The sequence below is a fragment of the Melopsittacus undulatus genome, chromosome 9 (assembly GCF_012275295.1).
Source record: "Melopsittacus undulatus isolate bMelUnd1 chromosome 9, bMelUnd1.mat.Z, whole genome shotgun sequence".
NCBI classification, from domain to species: domain Eukaryota; kingdom Metazoa; phylum Chordata; class Aves; order Psittaciformes; family Psittaculidae; genus Melopsittacus; species Melopsittacus undulatus.
Genome location: NC_047535.1, coordinates 9443354 through 9463308, shown reverse-complemented (window position 1 = coordinate 9463308; position 19955 = coordinate 9443354). Strand labels below are relative to the sequence as shown.

The 19955-nt window shown below is 35.1% G+C and overlaps 1 protein-coding gene across 1 annotated transcript in view; it reads left to right on the top strand.

The window, feature by feature from the left end:
* The window catches only part of EFL1 (elongation factor like GTPase 1), a 76394-nt gene that overhangs the window by 32056 nt on the left and 24383 nt on the right, over positions 1 to 19955 (top strand). Inside the window, exon 16 of the mRNA XM_005148732.3 lies at positions 18301 to 18432. Within this exon, the coding sequence (XP_005148789.2) occupies positions 18301 to 18432 (132 nt within the window). The remainder of the gene's footprint in view (positions 1 to 18300; positions 18433 to 19955) is intronic.

Sequence of the window (19955 nt, the reverse complement as noted above, 5' to 3'; positions counted from 1 at the left end):
ATAATCTTCCAAATGTGAGGCAAGCAATCCTGATTCTTTGGGGTTTGTTTGCAGACAGATGCTTGCTGATGCTTGAGGTTTCCCAAATAGTACCAGAAGGAAAACTGCCCGGACTTGTCAGTGTTCATTGTTGCTGCTTATATGCCTCTGGGCAGCAGTGGGACTAACAAGAGTCAAGACAATTTCATACCATTGCTGCTTGCAGAAACTCACAGCACAGCAGCAGGCACATGCTCTGCAGCTACTTAATAGAAAAGATGTAGAAATAGACTGGAAAGAGGGTTTGAGGTGGAAGTAGTTGTCTCTGTCATTCCTTTGTTTGCTTCAGAAAGAAGTTATTTTTGGCCTTGGGACTTCAAATTTATTAGATGCCTATTATTACACTAATATATATTGATCAGAATTCAAGGCCAGTGATAAAGGAGATTGATTCCTTTTCCTTGCACAAGTGTGGAGAACTGACTTATGGAGTCATTGCCTCTGGGCAGATGTTACTCAGCCTTTCAGTAGCTAACTGTGTGAGGATTTAGGTCCCATATACTAGCTGACTTACCTCTAAAATTTCCAAATCTTCTGTGTGAGCACTTAGTTGGGTGGGACTTTTTCAAGTCTCTTTAAAATGAGATAGGGATTTCCCCCAGGATTTCCCAGTTACTTTCTTTAGTCAGGATTAATGTATTATTTTTAGTCTCTGCCTCTATGAAACTGAAAATAATCATGTTTAAATAAAGGAAAAACAGTTATGTACATAACTAGCCATATTTATTACTTGTCTTATGAAATTCTGTTTTCCAATACTGTAAAAGGAGTGTTAAAGTAGTTAATATCACCGATGTAAAGTGGTAATAGAAGTCTTCTGGTGAAGTTTTGAGATGATTTGCTGAGCTCACATCTGTAATGTTGTGTTTGGGATTTTTTCCAGCATACTCTGATACATCAGTGGTGATTTGAGGAAATTACCTCACATTTTCATTTGAAGAGCCTGAAGACTACCCCCTTCGCCCCCCACCCCATTCCTTCGCCCCCACCCCCATTACTTGGGGCATGCTGTTTTCTGTGATGTTTTATATTTTTTTAAAAACAATTTCCTCTTTAAAAGTAGAATATTGTTTAGTAGGTGGCAGTTTTGTAGTACAGCCATGTGCTCTCTCCTTTCTTATGATGTAGTTCTAATGGGAACCATCTAACTTGTCTTGATTGATTGAAAATCCCTAAGGACACTTCGGTATCCATCACTAAATGAAGTTCTAGGGTAGATGAACCAAAGTAACTTCAGTTTTGTACTCAAAGTTTTTAGAATTCTATGATTCTATGGATTCCATTTCTAAGAATATCCTTCCTGTTAGTGCTGCTATGAAATATTGTACAAAGAAGAAGGGAAACCAGTTCAGGATGAACTTGGACACTGGGGCACTGGAGTAAATGTTTGAGAGATTCAGCAAGCATGCCTAATTTGAGGAATTAGTGTTTAAGGTTCAGTTTTTAACACAGGTGTAAATTACCTGATTTAACAAGGGTCTGTATTTAGATTGTATAATTAAACCTTTACTCTTTCTCTCCAAAATAGTATTAGGCTTGTTTTCTTATTTCAGAAAGAAACATGCTGGAGAATTCCCTTTGCAGAAGCAGTTTGCTGTAGAAATCAAACTTTTAGAAACTTTTCAGAAAGGAACATTCCCTTTGTTTAATATGGCCGTAGGTTTTTTAAAATACAAGCTGGGAACATGCATTGTCATTTCAGGAGCAGGTACAAAATAATCACTTTAAGCATAAATGGGTTTGAAAATACATGCCTTAATACATGTAAATTCATGTATAGCAATTCAGACGTAAGAAAAGACACCATAAATCAAATCTCTTTAAAAATGTGTGCAATTAGCAATGCAGAGAAGAAGTTTTATTCTTAAAGGATTTTAAGTTTTGCAGTGTTTTTTATGGATAATACATCTTTCAGGCTACTATGATAGCATACTTGAATTAGTGACATTTCATTCTGCGATCCTGTGCTTTTTGAAAAGAAGTGTTTACTTTTAATCATCTGGCTACAAGTTTAGCTCTTCTGGCCAGAATAAAGTTCAATTTGTGTCAGATGAATTAAATTTTTCTGCTTCATTGCAAAGGTAGAAAATTCATGTTCTAAAAGGTAGTTGTAAATTGTAGGTATTTCTCATAGTATCAAGTCATAGTATAATTCAGGGCAGGTAACTGAATAAAAATGTAACTGGAATACTATCTCATAAGTATCATTTAGGCTAGATTTTTACTTAAGTGGGGAATTGCACTGAAGTGTGTGTAAAAACTTACATTAAATCGTGACATTATTTGTTTGGATAATATTTGTTTTCTGTGTCTTAGGAATATATTTTACATGCATCCCTGTCCCAACATAGGTTTTCTTGTATACAGTGCTGTTTCTTTATCTTTTTGTTGTCTCAGTTAGGACAGTGGGCTTTTCCTAACGCATCCTTAAATAACACAAACTACCTGTCTAGATAATGTTATTAGTGTGACAAAGTATTTTTGTTTCTGATATTTATCAGTGCTGAAATATGCCATGTGTAACTTAGGGGGTGGAGAAGAAATTTGGACCTAGAAATTACAGTTTAGTTGTCTTAAAACTTTATCCTCTCTGTGCCCAGTAGGAGGCACTGAATGAGTGATGGATAAAAGTTTTTGTGGGCAGTCTAGGTTTTGTTGGTTAAATTGAGTTTGTTGCTATTTTTGCATAGTCCTTGATTTCTGGGTAATTTCTCTGAAGTATTACCTTTTTCACCTTTAGTACTTCAGGAAGTTTTTCTCTTTATGTGTGTTTTTTATAATTCTTTGGAATTTGCAATGTTCTCTATTTCTGTATAATCCTTTTTTGAAGGTTATTGCAAAATTGAAGCTCCTTTACGTGGCTTTGATTGAATAAGGCTTTTTTCTCATCTTTATGTTTAAATCAATATCCTGTGAACAAAACAATCCTAAAGTGAAAAATGGTCATTTTCTCTGTTTTTTCATTGAGTTTCAGTTTCTCATTATATACACACAGCTGATAAGGATTATATTTTTGATTGAATATCACATTATTTCAATATTCAGAGCATCTGAGTTATGGTATTGATGAGGATTCCTTGACAGAGTAGTTAAAGAGTTGCCATGTAATTTTCCATATGTTTTTTTACAAGAAACAGGAATAGGAATGAGGCAACTTGTTTTATCCTTTAAACTGATTTCTTATTCCCATTTAACGTGAAGCCTGAGGGCACTGGTTTTTATACAGTATAAAAATGTGTAGCTATTTCAATTTTGGGTAAAGATCTCACATGGATTCACAGTACTGTCAGTGTAGTGAAAACTTTGGATTATGGTTTTAATGTGCATTTCTTCATGCAGAAAATCTACAAATGTTTTGAATCCAAATTAATCTCACAGAGTATTCTGAAAGCCAAAAATCTGCAATCAATGTGGTGCCTACTTATTAGCTCAGCTTGGAAATGCTGTACTGGTTTCAGCTGCAGTGTAGTGTTAAGTAAAGCCACTGTCATGAAAACGTATTGTTCAGCTTTCTTTTTTTTCTTTGATACTTCATTTGTCCTGAGACAAGCTACTGTTTTATATGACAAAGAGATGGGAAAATTCTTCTCTGAATGTTTCCATAACTTTCATAGCTACTCGAATTGCCTTCTACGCAGAGTAGTAACCAGGCTGTAGAAATTAGGCTGTCTTTGGAGTGTTAATACGACTCAATCTACCCTTCTTCCACTAAGCTCCCCACCCCAAAAGTTAGTGTCAGCCTCCTGTTTTCTCTTTGGATCTCTGCCTTTTCCTTCTGTTGCTCTGCCTCAGCTTTTAATTTTGACTACTGTAGTTATCCATGTCAATAAAGTAAAACTATATGGGAATATTTTAGTTAACCACAACCTTAGCAAATGCACAAGCTCTTCTCCTAACTGGCATTGTTTATGCAATATAAACCACTAATCCAAGTGAGCAATTTATTTGAATGTGTTTTAACTTCCTGCTGGAGCACTTCTTAAACTTAGCCAGGCCTCCTGTGTAACAGGGAGGGGACACATGCTTCCACACCTGCATGTGAAGAAGTGCTTGTCTTATTGTGTAGTAGAGCTAGTGCTTGTGATGTACAGCATTCTTGCAATAAATACCATCTGTAGTTGTGAAATGCCTCTACTTCTACATTTGAGCTAGCCACGAAAGCCTTTTTTTCCTTTATCTTTTGCTCCCATTTTCTGTTGTCACTAAAATTTCTTCACGGAGTTCAGAAAAAGCAGAGAGGGGGTTCAGTGAGGGCGTGGGAGTTTGGGTGAAGAAGACCAGTTTGTAATCAATTTTGGACACATGCATGGTTGCAAAGAATCAAAATCCTTTGTAGCGAATGGGAAGGTTGCAAATTTAAGAGGTTATTAATAAAGGCTGTGTTTTAGTAAGTTATTTTCTAAATATTTTCCTCCAAATTTTGATGTTGTTTCATGCTTCACATTAAATTGCAAAAGTGTTGTGAGGGTTGTTTGGCCTGTATCAGGGTGTGAGTCACGAAGTTGGCTTTGTCTGGTTTGTGAACTGTGGGGGGGAGTTAAGGCAGAGCTATATTTAGGAGTATCAACTGATGTCAAACTGTGGAGCACTGCTAAACAACAGTTTTAAAGGGGCAGCACTGGGTAGTTAGGCTCAAAGTTCAGATTGTTTGTAGTAGTTTATCATTTAGTAAATAATTGGAAAACCTGATATTTACTAGAAATACTATTCTGCAGAGGCTGCAAGCCAAGCAGTGTGAGTTTCAGGTCCATTTGTATTTATCTAATAGCAGCTATTCTAATTTCATTGTCAAAACTCTATGAACTGACAAAAACAACCATAGTTACACCTTATGTGTTTCAGAATATGGATTTATAAGAAACTATTTATAAAGAATTGTTTAATTCCAGTTACAGGTAGGTAAGGGTAAAGTTTGAGGGTCTGTTATTACTGAGTTTTTGTCTTAAGATGCAGAACAGCTGCTGACTTGACTGTTTTTTGACATTTTGCCTAATATTAATTCACCTAATTTGATAGTATTTTATATTGCCATCTTTGTTTTTAGGCCTGTCTGTGTGAAGACAGTGAGATTGCAGTAGGAAAACTGCAGTAAATTTCAGGACCTCAGTAGGGATGTGAGTCAAAGCTTTTCCTCACAGAACAGAGATTATTTTTGTCATCTTAATGAATATGAAGTGGGCAGATTTTTCTAAGGCACTTACTGTTGGTTTAAGCAAACTATTATTGACTTGAATGTGAGCAAACCTGAACCAAGACAAGGTAGGGAAACAGAAAAATGCACACTGGAATGTATAAATTATACAGCTGTTCAAGTTAACGTATGGGGGATAAATCAGTTTATTAGTTACTGTCATTTTAAACTTCATTGGCCAAAATACCATCATTGCCAACTTTGATAGAAGTCTGTTTTGGTGACTAATTGGATTTCTGAAACATAATATTGAGCAATAAATACTCATTTAAATACTTAGTGTTTTCCAAGTGTCATATGCACAAATCATGCTTTATGCAATATGAAGTATTGGGTCACCCACTGTGAGTTGCATGACTGTGAACCCGTTGATCTAACTGAAAGGCAAACCTGCTAGTAGTTCTTGTTATATCACTTACTGCACTTAAATATCAGGAAAGACATTTGAACTGATTCCCCCCTCTTTAGTCTGCTGGAGCTGTTTGGTACAAGGAAGTTGAAAGCACATGTGATGAACTCTGAAGATAGCCTGCATGGTTCATTGATGCAAAGAGCTGTGTGTTGAGAAGCTTTCAAAATGGGTCCTAAAATATTTGGAATCCTGATGGTTACATTTTTTGGAGTTTTTTCCCAAAAGATTGTTCTGTAAACGTTTAAAACTCAAGTCCTCTGAGCAGTAGAACTAACAAAGCCTGGATTCCTGTGGACTGGTGTCCTTAAAATCCTCAGCTTCCCTCTAAGCTGTGTGTCCCAGTTGGCCAGCCAGGATGCACATGCTGGTCGCCAGGCAGCTGCTTCCAAGAGGGATGTATAATGATCGTGTTTTGCCTGCCCTTTTTTCAGTGAGCTCACCAATTTTGGTCTCCCTTCAGTACTTAGCCATTGATTTTTACATAACTTGTGGAAACTTAATTATATCTGAACCCTCTCCTCTCTCTCACTGGTAAATTTAGTGGAAGTTGACAACATGTTTAAAAGTTGTTGAGGGGAGACTGTGTGATTACAGGAGTTGTGTTTTCTTTGGAAATGAGACTAAAATCATACTCTGTTTTTAACAGATTCTTTTGTGTACATAATCCCATCAGGAAGTATGACATACTGTGTTGGAAGCATTGCTTCTCAACCAAAAAAAGTCATTTGAGTATTCAGCCATTTTTAGCAGAAATGCTTTTCATTTTTAGTAGAAAAGGTTCATCTACCCTCAAGTCTTCCAAAGCATTTAAAGCTGATACATAGCAGTGGCAAACAGTCATGTTTCTTTTGTTCAGAAAAGCAGCTGACTTCTTGTGATTTAAGGTTTTGCTTTGTCTTGAAGCAGTAGCTGAGTCACTGCTGCTGCTTGTGGGTGATACATGATGCCATATCTGTGGGCTCTTCTGCTTAGTCAGCAAAATGTTAACCCACCTGATCTCGTTTCTGAGGGGGTAGCACTGTGGCACAGAAACAAATTAACTTGTTTCAGAGCCATGAGGAGTTAGCTGCACTTTCTACACGGGTGGGAGAGGGAAAAAGGTCTCTTAACTAGTTTTAAAACATGTTGATTGTTAAAGCTGTACTTCTGGTTGGCTTCATCATGCCGTAGGAGCATCATTATGATTAATATGTTGATTTGCCCTTTTTTTTGGACAACACTTCAAAGTAGTGTCTCTTACAAATGTATTAATGCTTTCTTAGTTGAGGGAGTGAAAATTGTGTGAGAGGGAAAATAGCCTTTTTATTAGATTAGTTTTACTCTATTTATTCAGTATCATGAATTGGCTCTCCCAGAGTTTGACACATGCCAGTGCTGGGAAGCCAGAAGGACAGCTGGCTGCTAGGTCACCTTAGCTATATTTGAGATAGTGTTCTTAGACTATCTTTTTGGGTGAGGTCTCTTCTTTTTATCCTTTGATGCAAATGAAGCAGTCAGTGACTGGTGTTACCACTGTTGAAAAGGAAGTTAAACACTAAGGGTTTTCCAGATGTGGAGATGTTAAAGCTCCAAGCTCCCTTCCTGGTATCTTTTGTCAGCATGAAGCTCATGCCTGTTTTTAACAAACAATGAGAGCAATGTTTGGGAAGTTCTTATTGCCTGTAAACTGGTGGGATGTAAATAAAATTAAATCTTATTAGTTACTTATTTGCAAGGGGCCCTTAAAATTAAGATTAGTTATATTTAATTTCTCCATTTTGAAATAGGGGAGCATTTTACAGCCAAACTCAATTATGTGGTCTTCTGCACTAGTCTTAAGAATTCCCAGATCTTAGGAATGATCTGTATATTTTTTTCTCATTTTCTTCTTGACCTAAAGCTAATAAAAGTTAATATGTTGCAGTATTTTAGGAAGTTAAAGTTATATGGACTATGAATTACAGTAATAACTCTCAATGTTACATTATCTGAAGCAATCAGAAATTAGGGGGGAAATAACAGGCTTTTTTCCTTAGGAAAAAATTCTTGGGGTATAAGCAGTAGCAGTCTTAATTTTTAGATAATATTTTATGTTTTAAATCAACATGATTTTGTTATGCTTATTTTACACAGATGCAGACTGCCCAGAAAAATTCATGATTTAAGCATAGTTTTAATTTTGTGGAAAAAAAATTGTTGTTTTGTTGGTTTTTTTTTCCATTGCTGTGACAAAACCCCTGTTTTAACCAGAATAGTGAAGGGCCTGCAAAACATTTACTCCAGAATTTTATAGTTCTGTATTTCTTAGGTACTTTTGTCAATGATTAATGTGTGTGTTTTCAAATAGCTTTCTGTAATTCTCTTCTTTCACTAAAAAATTGTCACTATTGTAGCTATATTGTATTTGATGGGTTTGGAGCATATCTCTGCCTTTCAATCCAAGATCAGTATTAATGGCTCAGTCCTGGGTTTTCATGTGGCAATAACTTTTTTTGGGTTTTTTTTCTTTTAAATTTGAATGCATTTTTTGTTTATTTTGGAGTGTATTTTGCCACTAAACTGGAGAGTATGGTAAATAACTCATTATTACTAACTTCCTAGGCTGCTGATATAACAAGTGTGTTTAAGACATCCCCTGTTCCCTCTCATGCCATCTCTTTGTGCACCCTTTGTGTCAAATATTCCTAATCTGAGGCATTGGAAAGGTGCTTTCTTTTCTTAGAATTTTTCTTCTGCTTAATTATTCCCCAAAATGTTATTGTTTTGACTACAAATGGACTATTTGAAGGTTTCTTTTACCTTACAGTCAAATTCTTCTTCTTTATTATCCTTTATTCTTTTTGAAAATTATTGTATTTAAAATAAACATCAACTTCTGCATAATGCAGACTGAAATGATCCATTATTCATGGTGCTTTGGAACATTTCAAGCTGTATTTCCCAAGGCAACAAATTAATCAAGCAGAAATCACTTGCAGGCAAATGTAATGCGGGGCACAGGGGTTGCCTTTAAAGGGAAGCATTAGGCATTGGGTCAGGTCTTGGAAAATTGAATTTTAATTAGTTAGTTGCATGTCTTTCAAGTTAACAGGCTAAATGGTCAGTGACTCAGTAGGACATTTCCCACAGGATATTGTACACATTTGGTAATTGGTATGCTGCTTCTACTTGTGATGTCTGAAATATCCTAGTAACTGAATAGTCTATCTTTTCATTTTGCCTGGTTTATTGTATGATGAAGGCTTCATATTTTCTTTAACTGATGAAATGTAAATCAAGTATATTGGGATTCTACAGTTAAATTCTAGCATCAGCACAAGGATGGACAAAATTTAATGAGCTTTTAAACTATCTACCATTGTCTTTAGTAATTGGCACTTCTGGTAGTAGATTCTAAATTCCCCATGTACCTAGGATATGTAATGCAGGACTTGTAGCAATATGTTCATGTAGCTGTTTCTAGGCAAACATGACAAAACCTCCAAGACTTCTACAGATTAAAATTAATTCCTTGCAAGATCTGTGCCTGAAGGCCTCATTAATTTTAACACCACTTATAATTGATTCTGGGAAGTAACAGATGTTACTTATATTTTATAATCTTCAATTTAAGAAAGCAGTATATAGGTGAAATCTGCCCATTTTCAGTACACATTCCTAAAACTGATTAAAAACTAAAATGGCATTTTCTCTTAATGGTCAGTTGGTTGTTAGACTGTGCTATAACTAGTCTGATTTATGAAGAAATAATTTCAAGTTATTGATCTATTAACTGAGATTAGTTTATTTGCTCTGTTGTGGGAAGTATTTGGTCAAGAAAATAGAGGAATTTAGTTTGCTCTGTGCTCAAAAACCACTAATGAACTTTAGATCTTCACTCACATCTAGCCTCAAGCAATATAATAAAAATATTGAAATATTGTATGTGGTTTTATGTCTTCCCAGTGTCCAATTAAAAATTAATATTAAACTTGACTACATTTTTAAATAGAAAGTCTTTGTTTCCATCTCTTTTCCTTTAATGTTAAACGCTTTCCATGCACAATCTAATAGCGACCACTTGATTCAATGCTTTCCCTTGCAGCCTCTGGCTGCTGCTGCCCCCTTTCCTTCCTTCAGTGTAGGTGAACTGTTTTACAAAGATTTTAAGAGAGTAAAGTGAGAAGTGCTTGTTTTCATTAATACTTCTGGTCTACAATATATTAATGTTACAGACATAAGAAAACAGGATCTGATTTTAATAGATCTCCGGAGCTGAGCATGTGTGCTTAGCTGATGTTATCAACGGTGGTCCTGCAAAAGAGTAGACATTGTATTCCTCTCCTTTTTTTCTAATATATACCTAATAAGCCAGACAGGTTAATTTTAAAATATTTTCTCATTTTTCTCCTCTTCAATGTCCAAAAATATAAGCAGTATAAACTCTGTCTTTGCTAGAGGACTGCTGGAACATAGAGATTTGTCTTGTTCTGCTATTTTAAGGGTGAAGAATCTTTGGTCTTTTAGTATATGTTCCTTTTGCACACTTAATTGAATATTAATATCAAGACTAACTAAAGTGTTTTACCAAACACTTCAATGTTTTCTTGGGTATTGTTGACTTTTTTTCATGAATAAGATTATTATCAATTAATAATTATGGACAAAACAGCTTTATGATGGGTCAGTAGCCCCATCTTTTTCCATCTTCTACAAGGCAGGTGTCAGGATCATAGCTGAAGTCTTAGAGCTTCAGTATAGGAATTACAAACAACAGTCATCAGTAGACGACCAGCATATGTTTACCTGTGCCACCAAACAGGGAGGCTCTCTAGCAATAGCCAGAGCTACACCTGTGAGACATTTCTCATCAGGAAAAAAAAAAAAGATGTATTTTCTTTAGAGAGCATAGTTAATGCTTTGTTGTCTAGAAAGCTTTCTTTTTCTTTAGATTTGTAGGGAAAATTTTTTTCCTTTGCATAGGATGTTTCATATGAATTCAGCTGATTTTTTTCCCAGTATAATATGCGATTTCATGAATATATTTACAAAAACACATTTACTACTACTAATAAACACCCCAACAAATCAGCATTTCAAAGGACTTTCAGATTATCGAAGTAAATATGTTGAAACAATTATTCCTAAATTCCATTTGGTTGGGACAACAACCGTGCTGAACTGCCTCTGTTCTGGTAGTCATTTAAAAAAAGAAATATAAGTAAACTCAGATGTGTTGTTGTCAGGTCAAATTAAAATCATTTATTCAGAGTAATTATAAATCTAAAATTTGGTTTGTGTTTCAGAAACCCTTGAAGAGTTTTATATGGTGCTAAATGCTTTCCACATGCAGTAATGGAAGTATGAATTTGATGTACAGGCTAACTGGAGTGAGTTCCAGTGTCTGTGTAGTTACATGTACAAAGATCTGGCCACATACTTACTGTTGTTCAGTTTTGCTGCTTTCATGTGATGTCAAGTTGAGGGGCGTGCGAAAAGGAATTACAATGTGTGGACTTAGGCAACGTATATTACATGTATTCTGCTGAGTAGATCTACTAACATTTTTATAAAACCACAACAGGGACCATTTACTGCCCTTATCAAGAATGCTTTACAGTTAAAAGATCAAAGTAAATTGGAGAAAAGGTTTGTTTTTTACCTTTCTACAAGTGCAGTGATTTTAGAATACATACAGAGGAATGGAGTTGGATTACAGATACAAGCATGAGCTTCCTTTTTAAGTTTCTGTGCTGAAATAAGCCACAAAAAACACCAGGATCATTTACTTCAGTTTTCAGCTTCAAAAATTAGTATGGCATGACAAATGAAATAATTTTGTAGTGTAAGAAAAACATCATTACATCCGAAATACTTTCATCTTCTATATTTATTTGCCTCATTAAGCAACTTAAGGAAATCAATATTTCATTTTGACTACACCTATTTGTAAACCCAGAAGGCAGATTTGGAATGTTAACTGAATTTGGGTTGGTTCTGCTTACTTTAAGGTAAATTTATATTTTAGCAAGCAAATTCCTGACTCAGCTTCGGTGTCTGCTTGTTCACAAAGACTTGCGTGCAGATATATCTCTATCCATTCCCTTTACCATTTTAAAGATGTTACTGTTTAATGTAAAGGGGTTTTTATAGTTTCCTTGAAATTGTTTATAGTTTATAATCTGATGAAACTATAGGAAAGTTCATAATTACAATTGTCAACTCAGTCAACAGTTAGGAAATGTATATTATCATGCAGTCTAAGTAGTCAATCAAATATATGGCATTTTTTTTCCCCAAAGAATTTCAGCAGAAGATAAATGATACTTGTCTACTCATTAGATACTTGCAGTCCTCTTAAAAACTATAATCTGGCAATAAGAGATTTTAGCAGAACATGCTGTTAAATGATATTATTGCTTTCCTTGCAGTTCTATAAAAGCAGACAGTATTGTTCTTTGCACTGCTAGTCTTTTTTTCCAAAAGAACTCAGCAGGGTGCCTGAGCACTTTTTCATCTTTTACTACTTGATGATTCAGTAGTAAAGCATTGAGGTACTTCTTGTGTCAAAAGTCATTTAGTGCATTTAATGTTTTATGGCATGATTGTGTCCCTTGGGGAGAGGGAATTCTGTTACAACATTATTAATAAAATGGCTGAGTTTACTGTGATCAGAAAGTTATGTTAAATTTCTCCCAAACTGCTGTGAATTTAAAAGTAACATTTTGCAATAAAAACTATAACTTAACACCTTTGTATTGAGGAACTGAATTCATGTTTCTGCTTGTTAATCTCTAGCAAGTATTTAAGTAGGAAGTGTTCCTTTGAAACTCATGAAGAAACTGGGACAGAAGCTTTGACATTCTTGGATTTTGATAATTTTTAGAGACTAAGCTCAAAAAAGCAGGGGAAGAGGAAATTAAATACAAAAGAAAATGTTGAATCAACCTTTTTTTGTTAAACAATTGGAAAGTCTCAAGAACAGCTGAAATCATGCACATACTTCACAATATTCTGTTTTCCATACAAATGATTTCACTGCCCTCAGAAGCAAGTAAGAACAATTGAGAGGGAAGTGCACAATTACAGATGAGGACGCTCACCGGCAGTTTGTGCTAACATGTGGTGTGTATTATGGAAGAAGTTGATGAAATCTCAACTAGAATGTGGTCTGTGTCTTGATTTACATTCCCTTCCCTTCCAGAAACAGTTTCTAATATAGAAAGGTCAAGTTCTGCCCTCAGATGTCTCTATGCGCTGCCCATGAGACTCAAGAGAAACATGCTTAAAATCTGAGGCGATAAATGTATAATACGAAGCATTATTAAACCTTAGTAGCTACTTGTCTGAAGTCCCTACAGTTGCCATCATTTAATCTCAGTAGTTTGTAAAACATTATAAGATTCCTGAAATAAAAAGGCGTACTGTTGTAACAGGGTTTAATCCCACCAGAAAGTCAGTTTCCCCTAGCAAAATAACTTTTTTTAAGCAGTATTAGTCACCCTAATGAGTAACTGTGCTAATGGTGTAATCTTTTCTAGGCTTATCCTAAATATTGGGAAAAGGAGAATTCTGTGAATAGATTGAAGGAGAATGATGATTGATATGGAATTACTTTCATTATTTTTTATATTGAATATTTAGCAAATGTATTTTTTCTTTCTGTTTTAACTGGCTTTTAGCCTGTTTAAGGAGAAACTGGAAACATTCAAGAGCCAATCAGATTTTTAAGATTTGTGAATTTATTTTCTTGTACGTGTTTTTTAAGGCACCTTTTAAATTTTTTTTTTTTCAAAGATGTGTCACTGGAGAAGAAGGAAAAAAAGGTAATCATATTACTGCCCAGTATAGAGATCTTAGTCTGTTTGTAGACTCCCTTTGAAACAAAAGGCACATTGTCATTTTAAGAGTTCAGATTCTGTAGATTACAGAAGTTCATGTCACACCTATTTTTACATGAATTACAAATGAGCTTGCATGGTCTTTCTTCACTGATACTAGTTTAGTGCATGGAGCATTTAAACCAGAAAGCTTTGCATATTGTAAAGTCTTAATCTTTCTAAACAGAGAATGTTGATAAGAAATTATGTATTTCCGTGAAGACAGAGTCTTAGTGGGAAGATTAACGTTTGCTTTTTGCTTTACTTAGTTCCTTATGGTGTTAGTCCAAAGCTTGACATGTCTCCATTCCAGAGGAGCCATGGATTCTAAAGTGGTGATATAGTCAGTAAGAAAAGATAAAGATCCACTGAACTAATGTGCTGAGGCTAGTAATAATGTGGCAGAAGTTAAAATTTAAACAGCTTTAATTCTTCTTTGTTTGATTTTCATACTGGAAAGTAAATTATTTCCTTATCTGATTGAAAAGTAAAGCATAGTGGTGGTGTCTCTTTCATTTTTTTCATCCTGAAAGAACATTAACTGCTAAAACTAACTGCATATATCTTGATCTATTACGTGTTCATATCTTTATAGCTGAATTCATCTGGAAATGTGTACTTTATCTTTAAAGATAGCAAAATGATTGTCTGATGTGTAGTGGTTACCAGCAAGACATAGAGGTGAAAAGTAAATGGAGGATTGTCTTAAATCTCCTACTCCTTTTGAAAATTTTACTTATGGTGTTCTTAGCTATTTTTGCCATTTAGTTTCTACCATGTGGTAAAAAACACTAGTACAAATAGATATATACTTGATTTAGTATTCTCATCTTCTAGGGCAAGTGATAGAAAGGACTCAACAAAAGAAGGACCACTGTAAATTTCACATTTCTCCATCTGTGTAATAATTTTCCCTGATGTACACCATAATTTAGTCTACTTTTAAATGGCAATCAACCAAACTCAGAACATCTTTCATAATATTATCTCACAGGCTTTTCATAAGTTCTATCTCTATTAGGAGGATGTCTTATTTCCAAGCTACAGATTGACAATGGTTGTTGAAATAATACATTTAATACTTTCAGATAGTTTTATTGCTGGTTACTGTGAATGATTTGTCCAAGTAATCTGAACACAGTCTATGTAAAAAGCAGCTAGTTACATTTATACAAATACTCTTAGTATATGCTAGCAAAAATCAGTTTGATATTTACATGTAGGATTAGGTTCTTTAGGATGAGAGATAATTTGTAAACTTTTAAAAATTAAATCTCCACATCGTATTTGGAGTCTTGCCCATTTCTTTTATAGGTGGCATCAAGTTTGTAGAACTAGTACTACTCTGGGTGTTTTCATCTGAGTGTTAAACTTTGTAAAATTGCCTTTCTTTCAGTGAAGTCTTCAGCACACAGAGCCCTGGAGAGTGGTATTTTCCAGTGCTCATTATTATTCAAGTCCAGTTGAGTTCAGTCACTGTATTTATTTATTGACCAGTAATACATAGGGTGCTAGTTCATAACAAAACTATTACTCTGCAGTAGGAGCAAAGCATTTATTTAATGAATTCAAGAAAAAATAATCTAGTCTCATACTATCACATCTAAGGTGGTGTTCCTTGGTAGACTTGACTTTTCAGCATGGGTAACTTGCTTTGTAGTTCTCTACACTATAATCCGCTTAATCTCAACAGGACTATGCACAAGAGAAAAATACACTTATAGTACTAACTGTTTAGTAGATATGGCTCTTTGCCTTACATTATAAAATCTTAAAAGGTGTTTTGATTCCTGACTCTGAAGAAAAGGCTTTGCTACCAAGTACGATGTTAGAAGTAGTTACACATGTACCAAAGTATGTGATATTTCTCATGAGGGGTTTTTTATAAACTCTTGTGTCTGAAGTTTATACATTCCCCAAACAGTCATAATTCAGCATCTATTCTTCTGTACAAAAATCAGGTGGCACACCACAGGCAGAGTTAATAAAAAGGAGCAGTTTCCTGATAAAGTTAATACTCATGCTTGAAAATTCCTATAGACTTTTCTAACTCCAGCTTCTCTTAAAATAAGTTAATAAATAAAAGCAATGTACTACAAACTGCCTACCAGTGTGCATGTTGATTTGTGCGACAGACTGCATACTTAGTGGATTAGGAATTCTTTGAGAGGTCACTATTGTACATCTCAAACATACTTACAAGGCTTTTTAGTATTTCATTCTTTAAGCTAACTTAATACAAAAGAGCAGTATTTAATCTCCCCTTCATTGCTTAAACAGTTTTTTCTTACCTTGGGTCCTTTCTTTTTGAAAATTATTGTACTATAAAAAGAAATATGAAGTAAAATGTGTGTCTTACAGTAATGTCTGTCTTCAGGGGTTGAACAGGACAAAACCAGTTGCACTAACAGTACTGGCCACTAGGAAGAAAATTAACTCTATCCCAGCTGAAACAAGGAGAGAGATCTTAAAACTAGAGGCACATTTATAAGCTTAATTTTCGAGTGACTTTTCTAAGTCCATTCACATAGTTAACATATTAATACACATTTAAGAGTTGTGATCTCAAGTAGTATGTGTAAATTTCAGTGGGATGAATAATGAGTAAATTTAAGATTTATGAATTCTTCCATTGACATATCATGTGGTACTTTGGAATTAGTTATGTCTTTTTCTAATGTTATTCTGAAAATACATAAGTATACTCTTAATCATATTATGTAAAAATGTGCCCAAGAACCTTTAATCATTATGGATTTATTTATTTCTTTTTGCTGGCATTCACTGCTAAGAATCTGTAAACGAAATAGATTCATTAGAGCTGGACACTGCTCTGTGCCAGCTCACGCAGTTAAGCAATTAAAACACTCAGGTTCCAAACCTAACAGATTTTCATGAAAACTGACAGGGGTTTTTTATAAAATACCATTGTTGCCAGACACTAGTATAATTCATGTTTTTTTTCCCTTCATAAGTGAAACAAAAGAGCAGAGAGCTTTAGGTTTTCTTTATAGTAGTAAGAGCACAGTAATGTGTTAAAGAAGAGAGTGAGTCTATCTGAAGTAAGATTTGGTAACTTGATTTCTCTGGTTCACCTCCCACTCTAAATCATTTTCTTTTTACCAGCTGGAGAAGATCAGAATAAAATGGGCCCATCCCTTTCTCAGTCCCTGGTGGTGATGATGATCCAGCATTTGTTTTTCATTCAAACCACATGTTGAATAAGTGAAAAAGAGGAAATGCATACTGGTCATAGGTCAGGTGCAACACAGAGTTTATACAGATTTATTTTCTTCACAGCATCTGCTATCTTGCATTTATAGCCATTGAATGCTGTTCTGCTTCCAGTTAGTTTAAGACAGGTTTACTTAAATAATGACATTTTAGGTTTTGGCGTATCCTTCTGGCCAGACAATCAGCCTTCAGAGCTGTAGAAATGCCCTGATTCTGCAGATGATAGCTCTGCAGCAGACTGGCTCTTCAGAATTTAAGCTCCGTCATGATCTCATAGGGTGAAAGCCGATCCTCTTTGTTTCTTGCCTCAAGAAAAGACAAGTAAGCCAAAAGAGGAACCTGAAAAAGTATTAGGGTAATAATAAGGAGCTGGAGTTAAGAACTTCTCTGCTTATCACTATTTGGGCAAGTAGGACAGATGAGGAGAAAGACGCAGAAATATATTGCACTGTACAATTGTGAATTTTTTAAGCAGGTATAGATTATGAGCTGAAGGTTTCAGTTTTGTTCTATTGTTATACGTGCATTTAACTTATACTTCGTTAGAAGTGCTGCAATACTCATGGCTTATGAATGAAGGAGAATTGGGAAAAGTGACTGTATATATCAATATCAGCTTTATTTGTTGTCTTTATTACTCAAACACTTCTGGTAGTGTTTTTATAGCACTGACTAAATTATGAATGATGTCCTGTTGGTTAGGAATTTGAAGGCAATAGTTTCAAATTGTCTTTAATGTGCTAGCCAGCCGAGGCTAAATATGCATTTACAGCAGCTACTTTACAGATTTATAGCTAATATGGTTTTTTAATATATTTTTTTCTTATCACTGCAATTTAAGCTCAATATTCTCCATCTTGCCAGCATAATAAAATATATTGGGATTAGAATGAATAGGTTACTATGTCATAAATTAAATTTTACAGCATTCAAGTTACAGAAAAGGGGAATCCCAAGTGGGCATAAGGGGGGGAGGGTGGGAAGAAAGAAAGGAAAAGAAAAAAAGGGCATTCTTCACAGCAAGAGTAATTAAGCACTGGAGGAGCTTGCCAACAGAGGCTGTGTAGTCTCCATCATTAAAGGTTTTTAAAACTAGACTGGACCAGGCCTTGAACAACTTGATCTGACTTTGAAGTTAGCCTTGCCTTGGGCTGGAGGTTGGACTGGGTGGCCATTGGAGGGCTCTTACAGTCTAAATTTTTCTAAATTTAATCCAGCAAGAATAAGTCTTAAGCTGTACAAAGGATTGGATGTATTAGAAAGGAAAAAAGTCCTCATGTCCATTCTGTTTAGAGTAGTAAACATGCCTTTTTAAAATACAGACGGAATGCAATGGCAACTGTGAGATTAAATATCGAATGTCACTCCAGAGACTTGAGTTACCCAGATTGTGAGCAAATATTTTAACAGATACATTAAATGAACAGTGAGGAATTTTTAAATCTGAGTTTTGTAATAAGAATAAGTTCAGCTTTTTTTTTCTTTTTAGCTGCATGATCATGTCTTTAGTCTCATTGAATATGACAGTGGATAATTTTTTGTTAGTTTTTTTTTCCAATTTTTTTTGTTTTCCCAATTCCTATTAGGAATAGGAGGCCTGCAAGATTTTGTGCTGAAGTCTGCAACACTGTCAACATCACCAGCTTGTCCACCATTTACACCTCTCAACTTTGAAGCAACACCGATTGTGCGGGTAGCTGTTGAACCAAAACATCCAAGTAAGTTTAAAGGAGCATAAAGATTGTAATGCAAATTGTGTGGTAGCAATGCATCTTCCTGCTTATAATCATCTGGCTAGTTTATGATCTCTTCACTGAATAAGAGACTAACCCAGTATAAAAGAAATATGTGTTGCCTAGAGGGCTATACTTTATTCTCCCGGTGAATTCTAGCTGGCTAGGTTGTGTATCTGTAGGTGAGGAGACACAGAAGACTTTGTTGTGCCCTTTATGGTCAGACTTAACTGTTCCACAAGTAAGACCTTATGTGATGCTAAAGGTTCACTGTTCTTTTACCGTGAAGGTGAGTATATCTTTGGGATTTCCCTTCTGAAGACATTCTTTTATATCATTAAGATCATTGTACAGATTTGCAGTGCTGCTTCTAATACCCCACCACGAGAGAGTAGGATATGTCTGGATGTATTTGGATTTCAGCCCAATTTCAATCTCTTGTTGTAGTGTTAGTAGAACCAAAATAACTGTCTTTCTGCGCAGTTACAAAATTCTTTAACACTGGCATTACATGTTTTTTGGAAAGTGATTGTACAGCTCAGCACCTGTTTGTCGTGTGTAATCATATGTTGTACATCCTGCATTTGTTAAAGCAGTTTTGAAAGTATTGGAAATTACTGGTTCTACTGAGTGTAGGATTAAGTTCAAAATGTTAAAGGAATGTAATTCTAGAACTACTGACCAATTTTGGAGTAATTTTTTTCCATAAGGAAATGAAGCTTTAGCATTCATACACGATTGCTTTATTTATCCTCCCTGGTAACTTCTGTATCTATGGTTTGAAGCAGATTTGTTAGAAGGAGGGAAGCCTCAAAGATGGCTACACTTGCAAAAATTTCCTGAAAATCAGCTGCTGCTTGCAGTAACAGGAAGACAAGCAAAATTTGGCCACTGCAGCCTTAACATAAAGGCAATCAGTTGTCCAGTGGGCTGCATATAGTTGTGAGGTGGCCCTAACACATTGAGCCATATGGGTGCCTCAGATTTCCACAGCAAACCTACTTCACAACTGCATCTGCTTATTTGGAAAAGTGACTCAAATCAGTACAAATTATTTCCCTATGTGTATTTTACAAAATGACTGCATATCTTCACATTCATGTCAAAATTTTCCTTAATAGCTCCCATAAGCCTTAAAAGAAAAAAAAATATAAAGTCTATTCGTTCCTCTTAGTGGGCTTAAATGCAGAAGGCAGTGTTGAAAATGTTCAACTGTGTTGGCCATGGGAACTAACACTTTGGTATTTTCTACTTCTTGTTTATTTGTATGTCTGTTTTCCAAAGATACTTTTCTTTTATACTCTTACAAGCTTAGCATTAATGATACAGTATCATATTTCTTTCAATAGTCTCCAAGTGAGTGACAAGTTTAATGTCACTCTTCCTTCTGAACATGAATATGCATACCTAGAAAGCCTGTGAGCTTTCTTTACCCCATATGTAAAGTAAGAAAATTGAATCCTAATTATTTTTTAAAATAAATATTAATTATGAAGGGCTGCTGACAT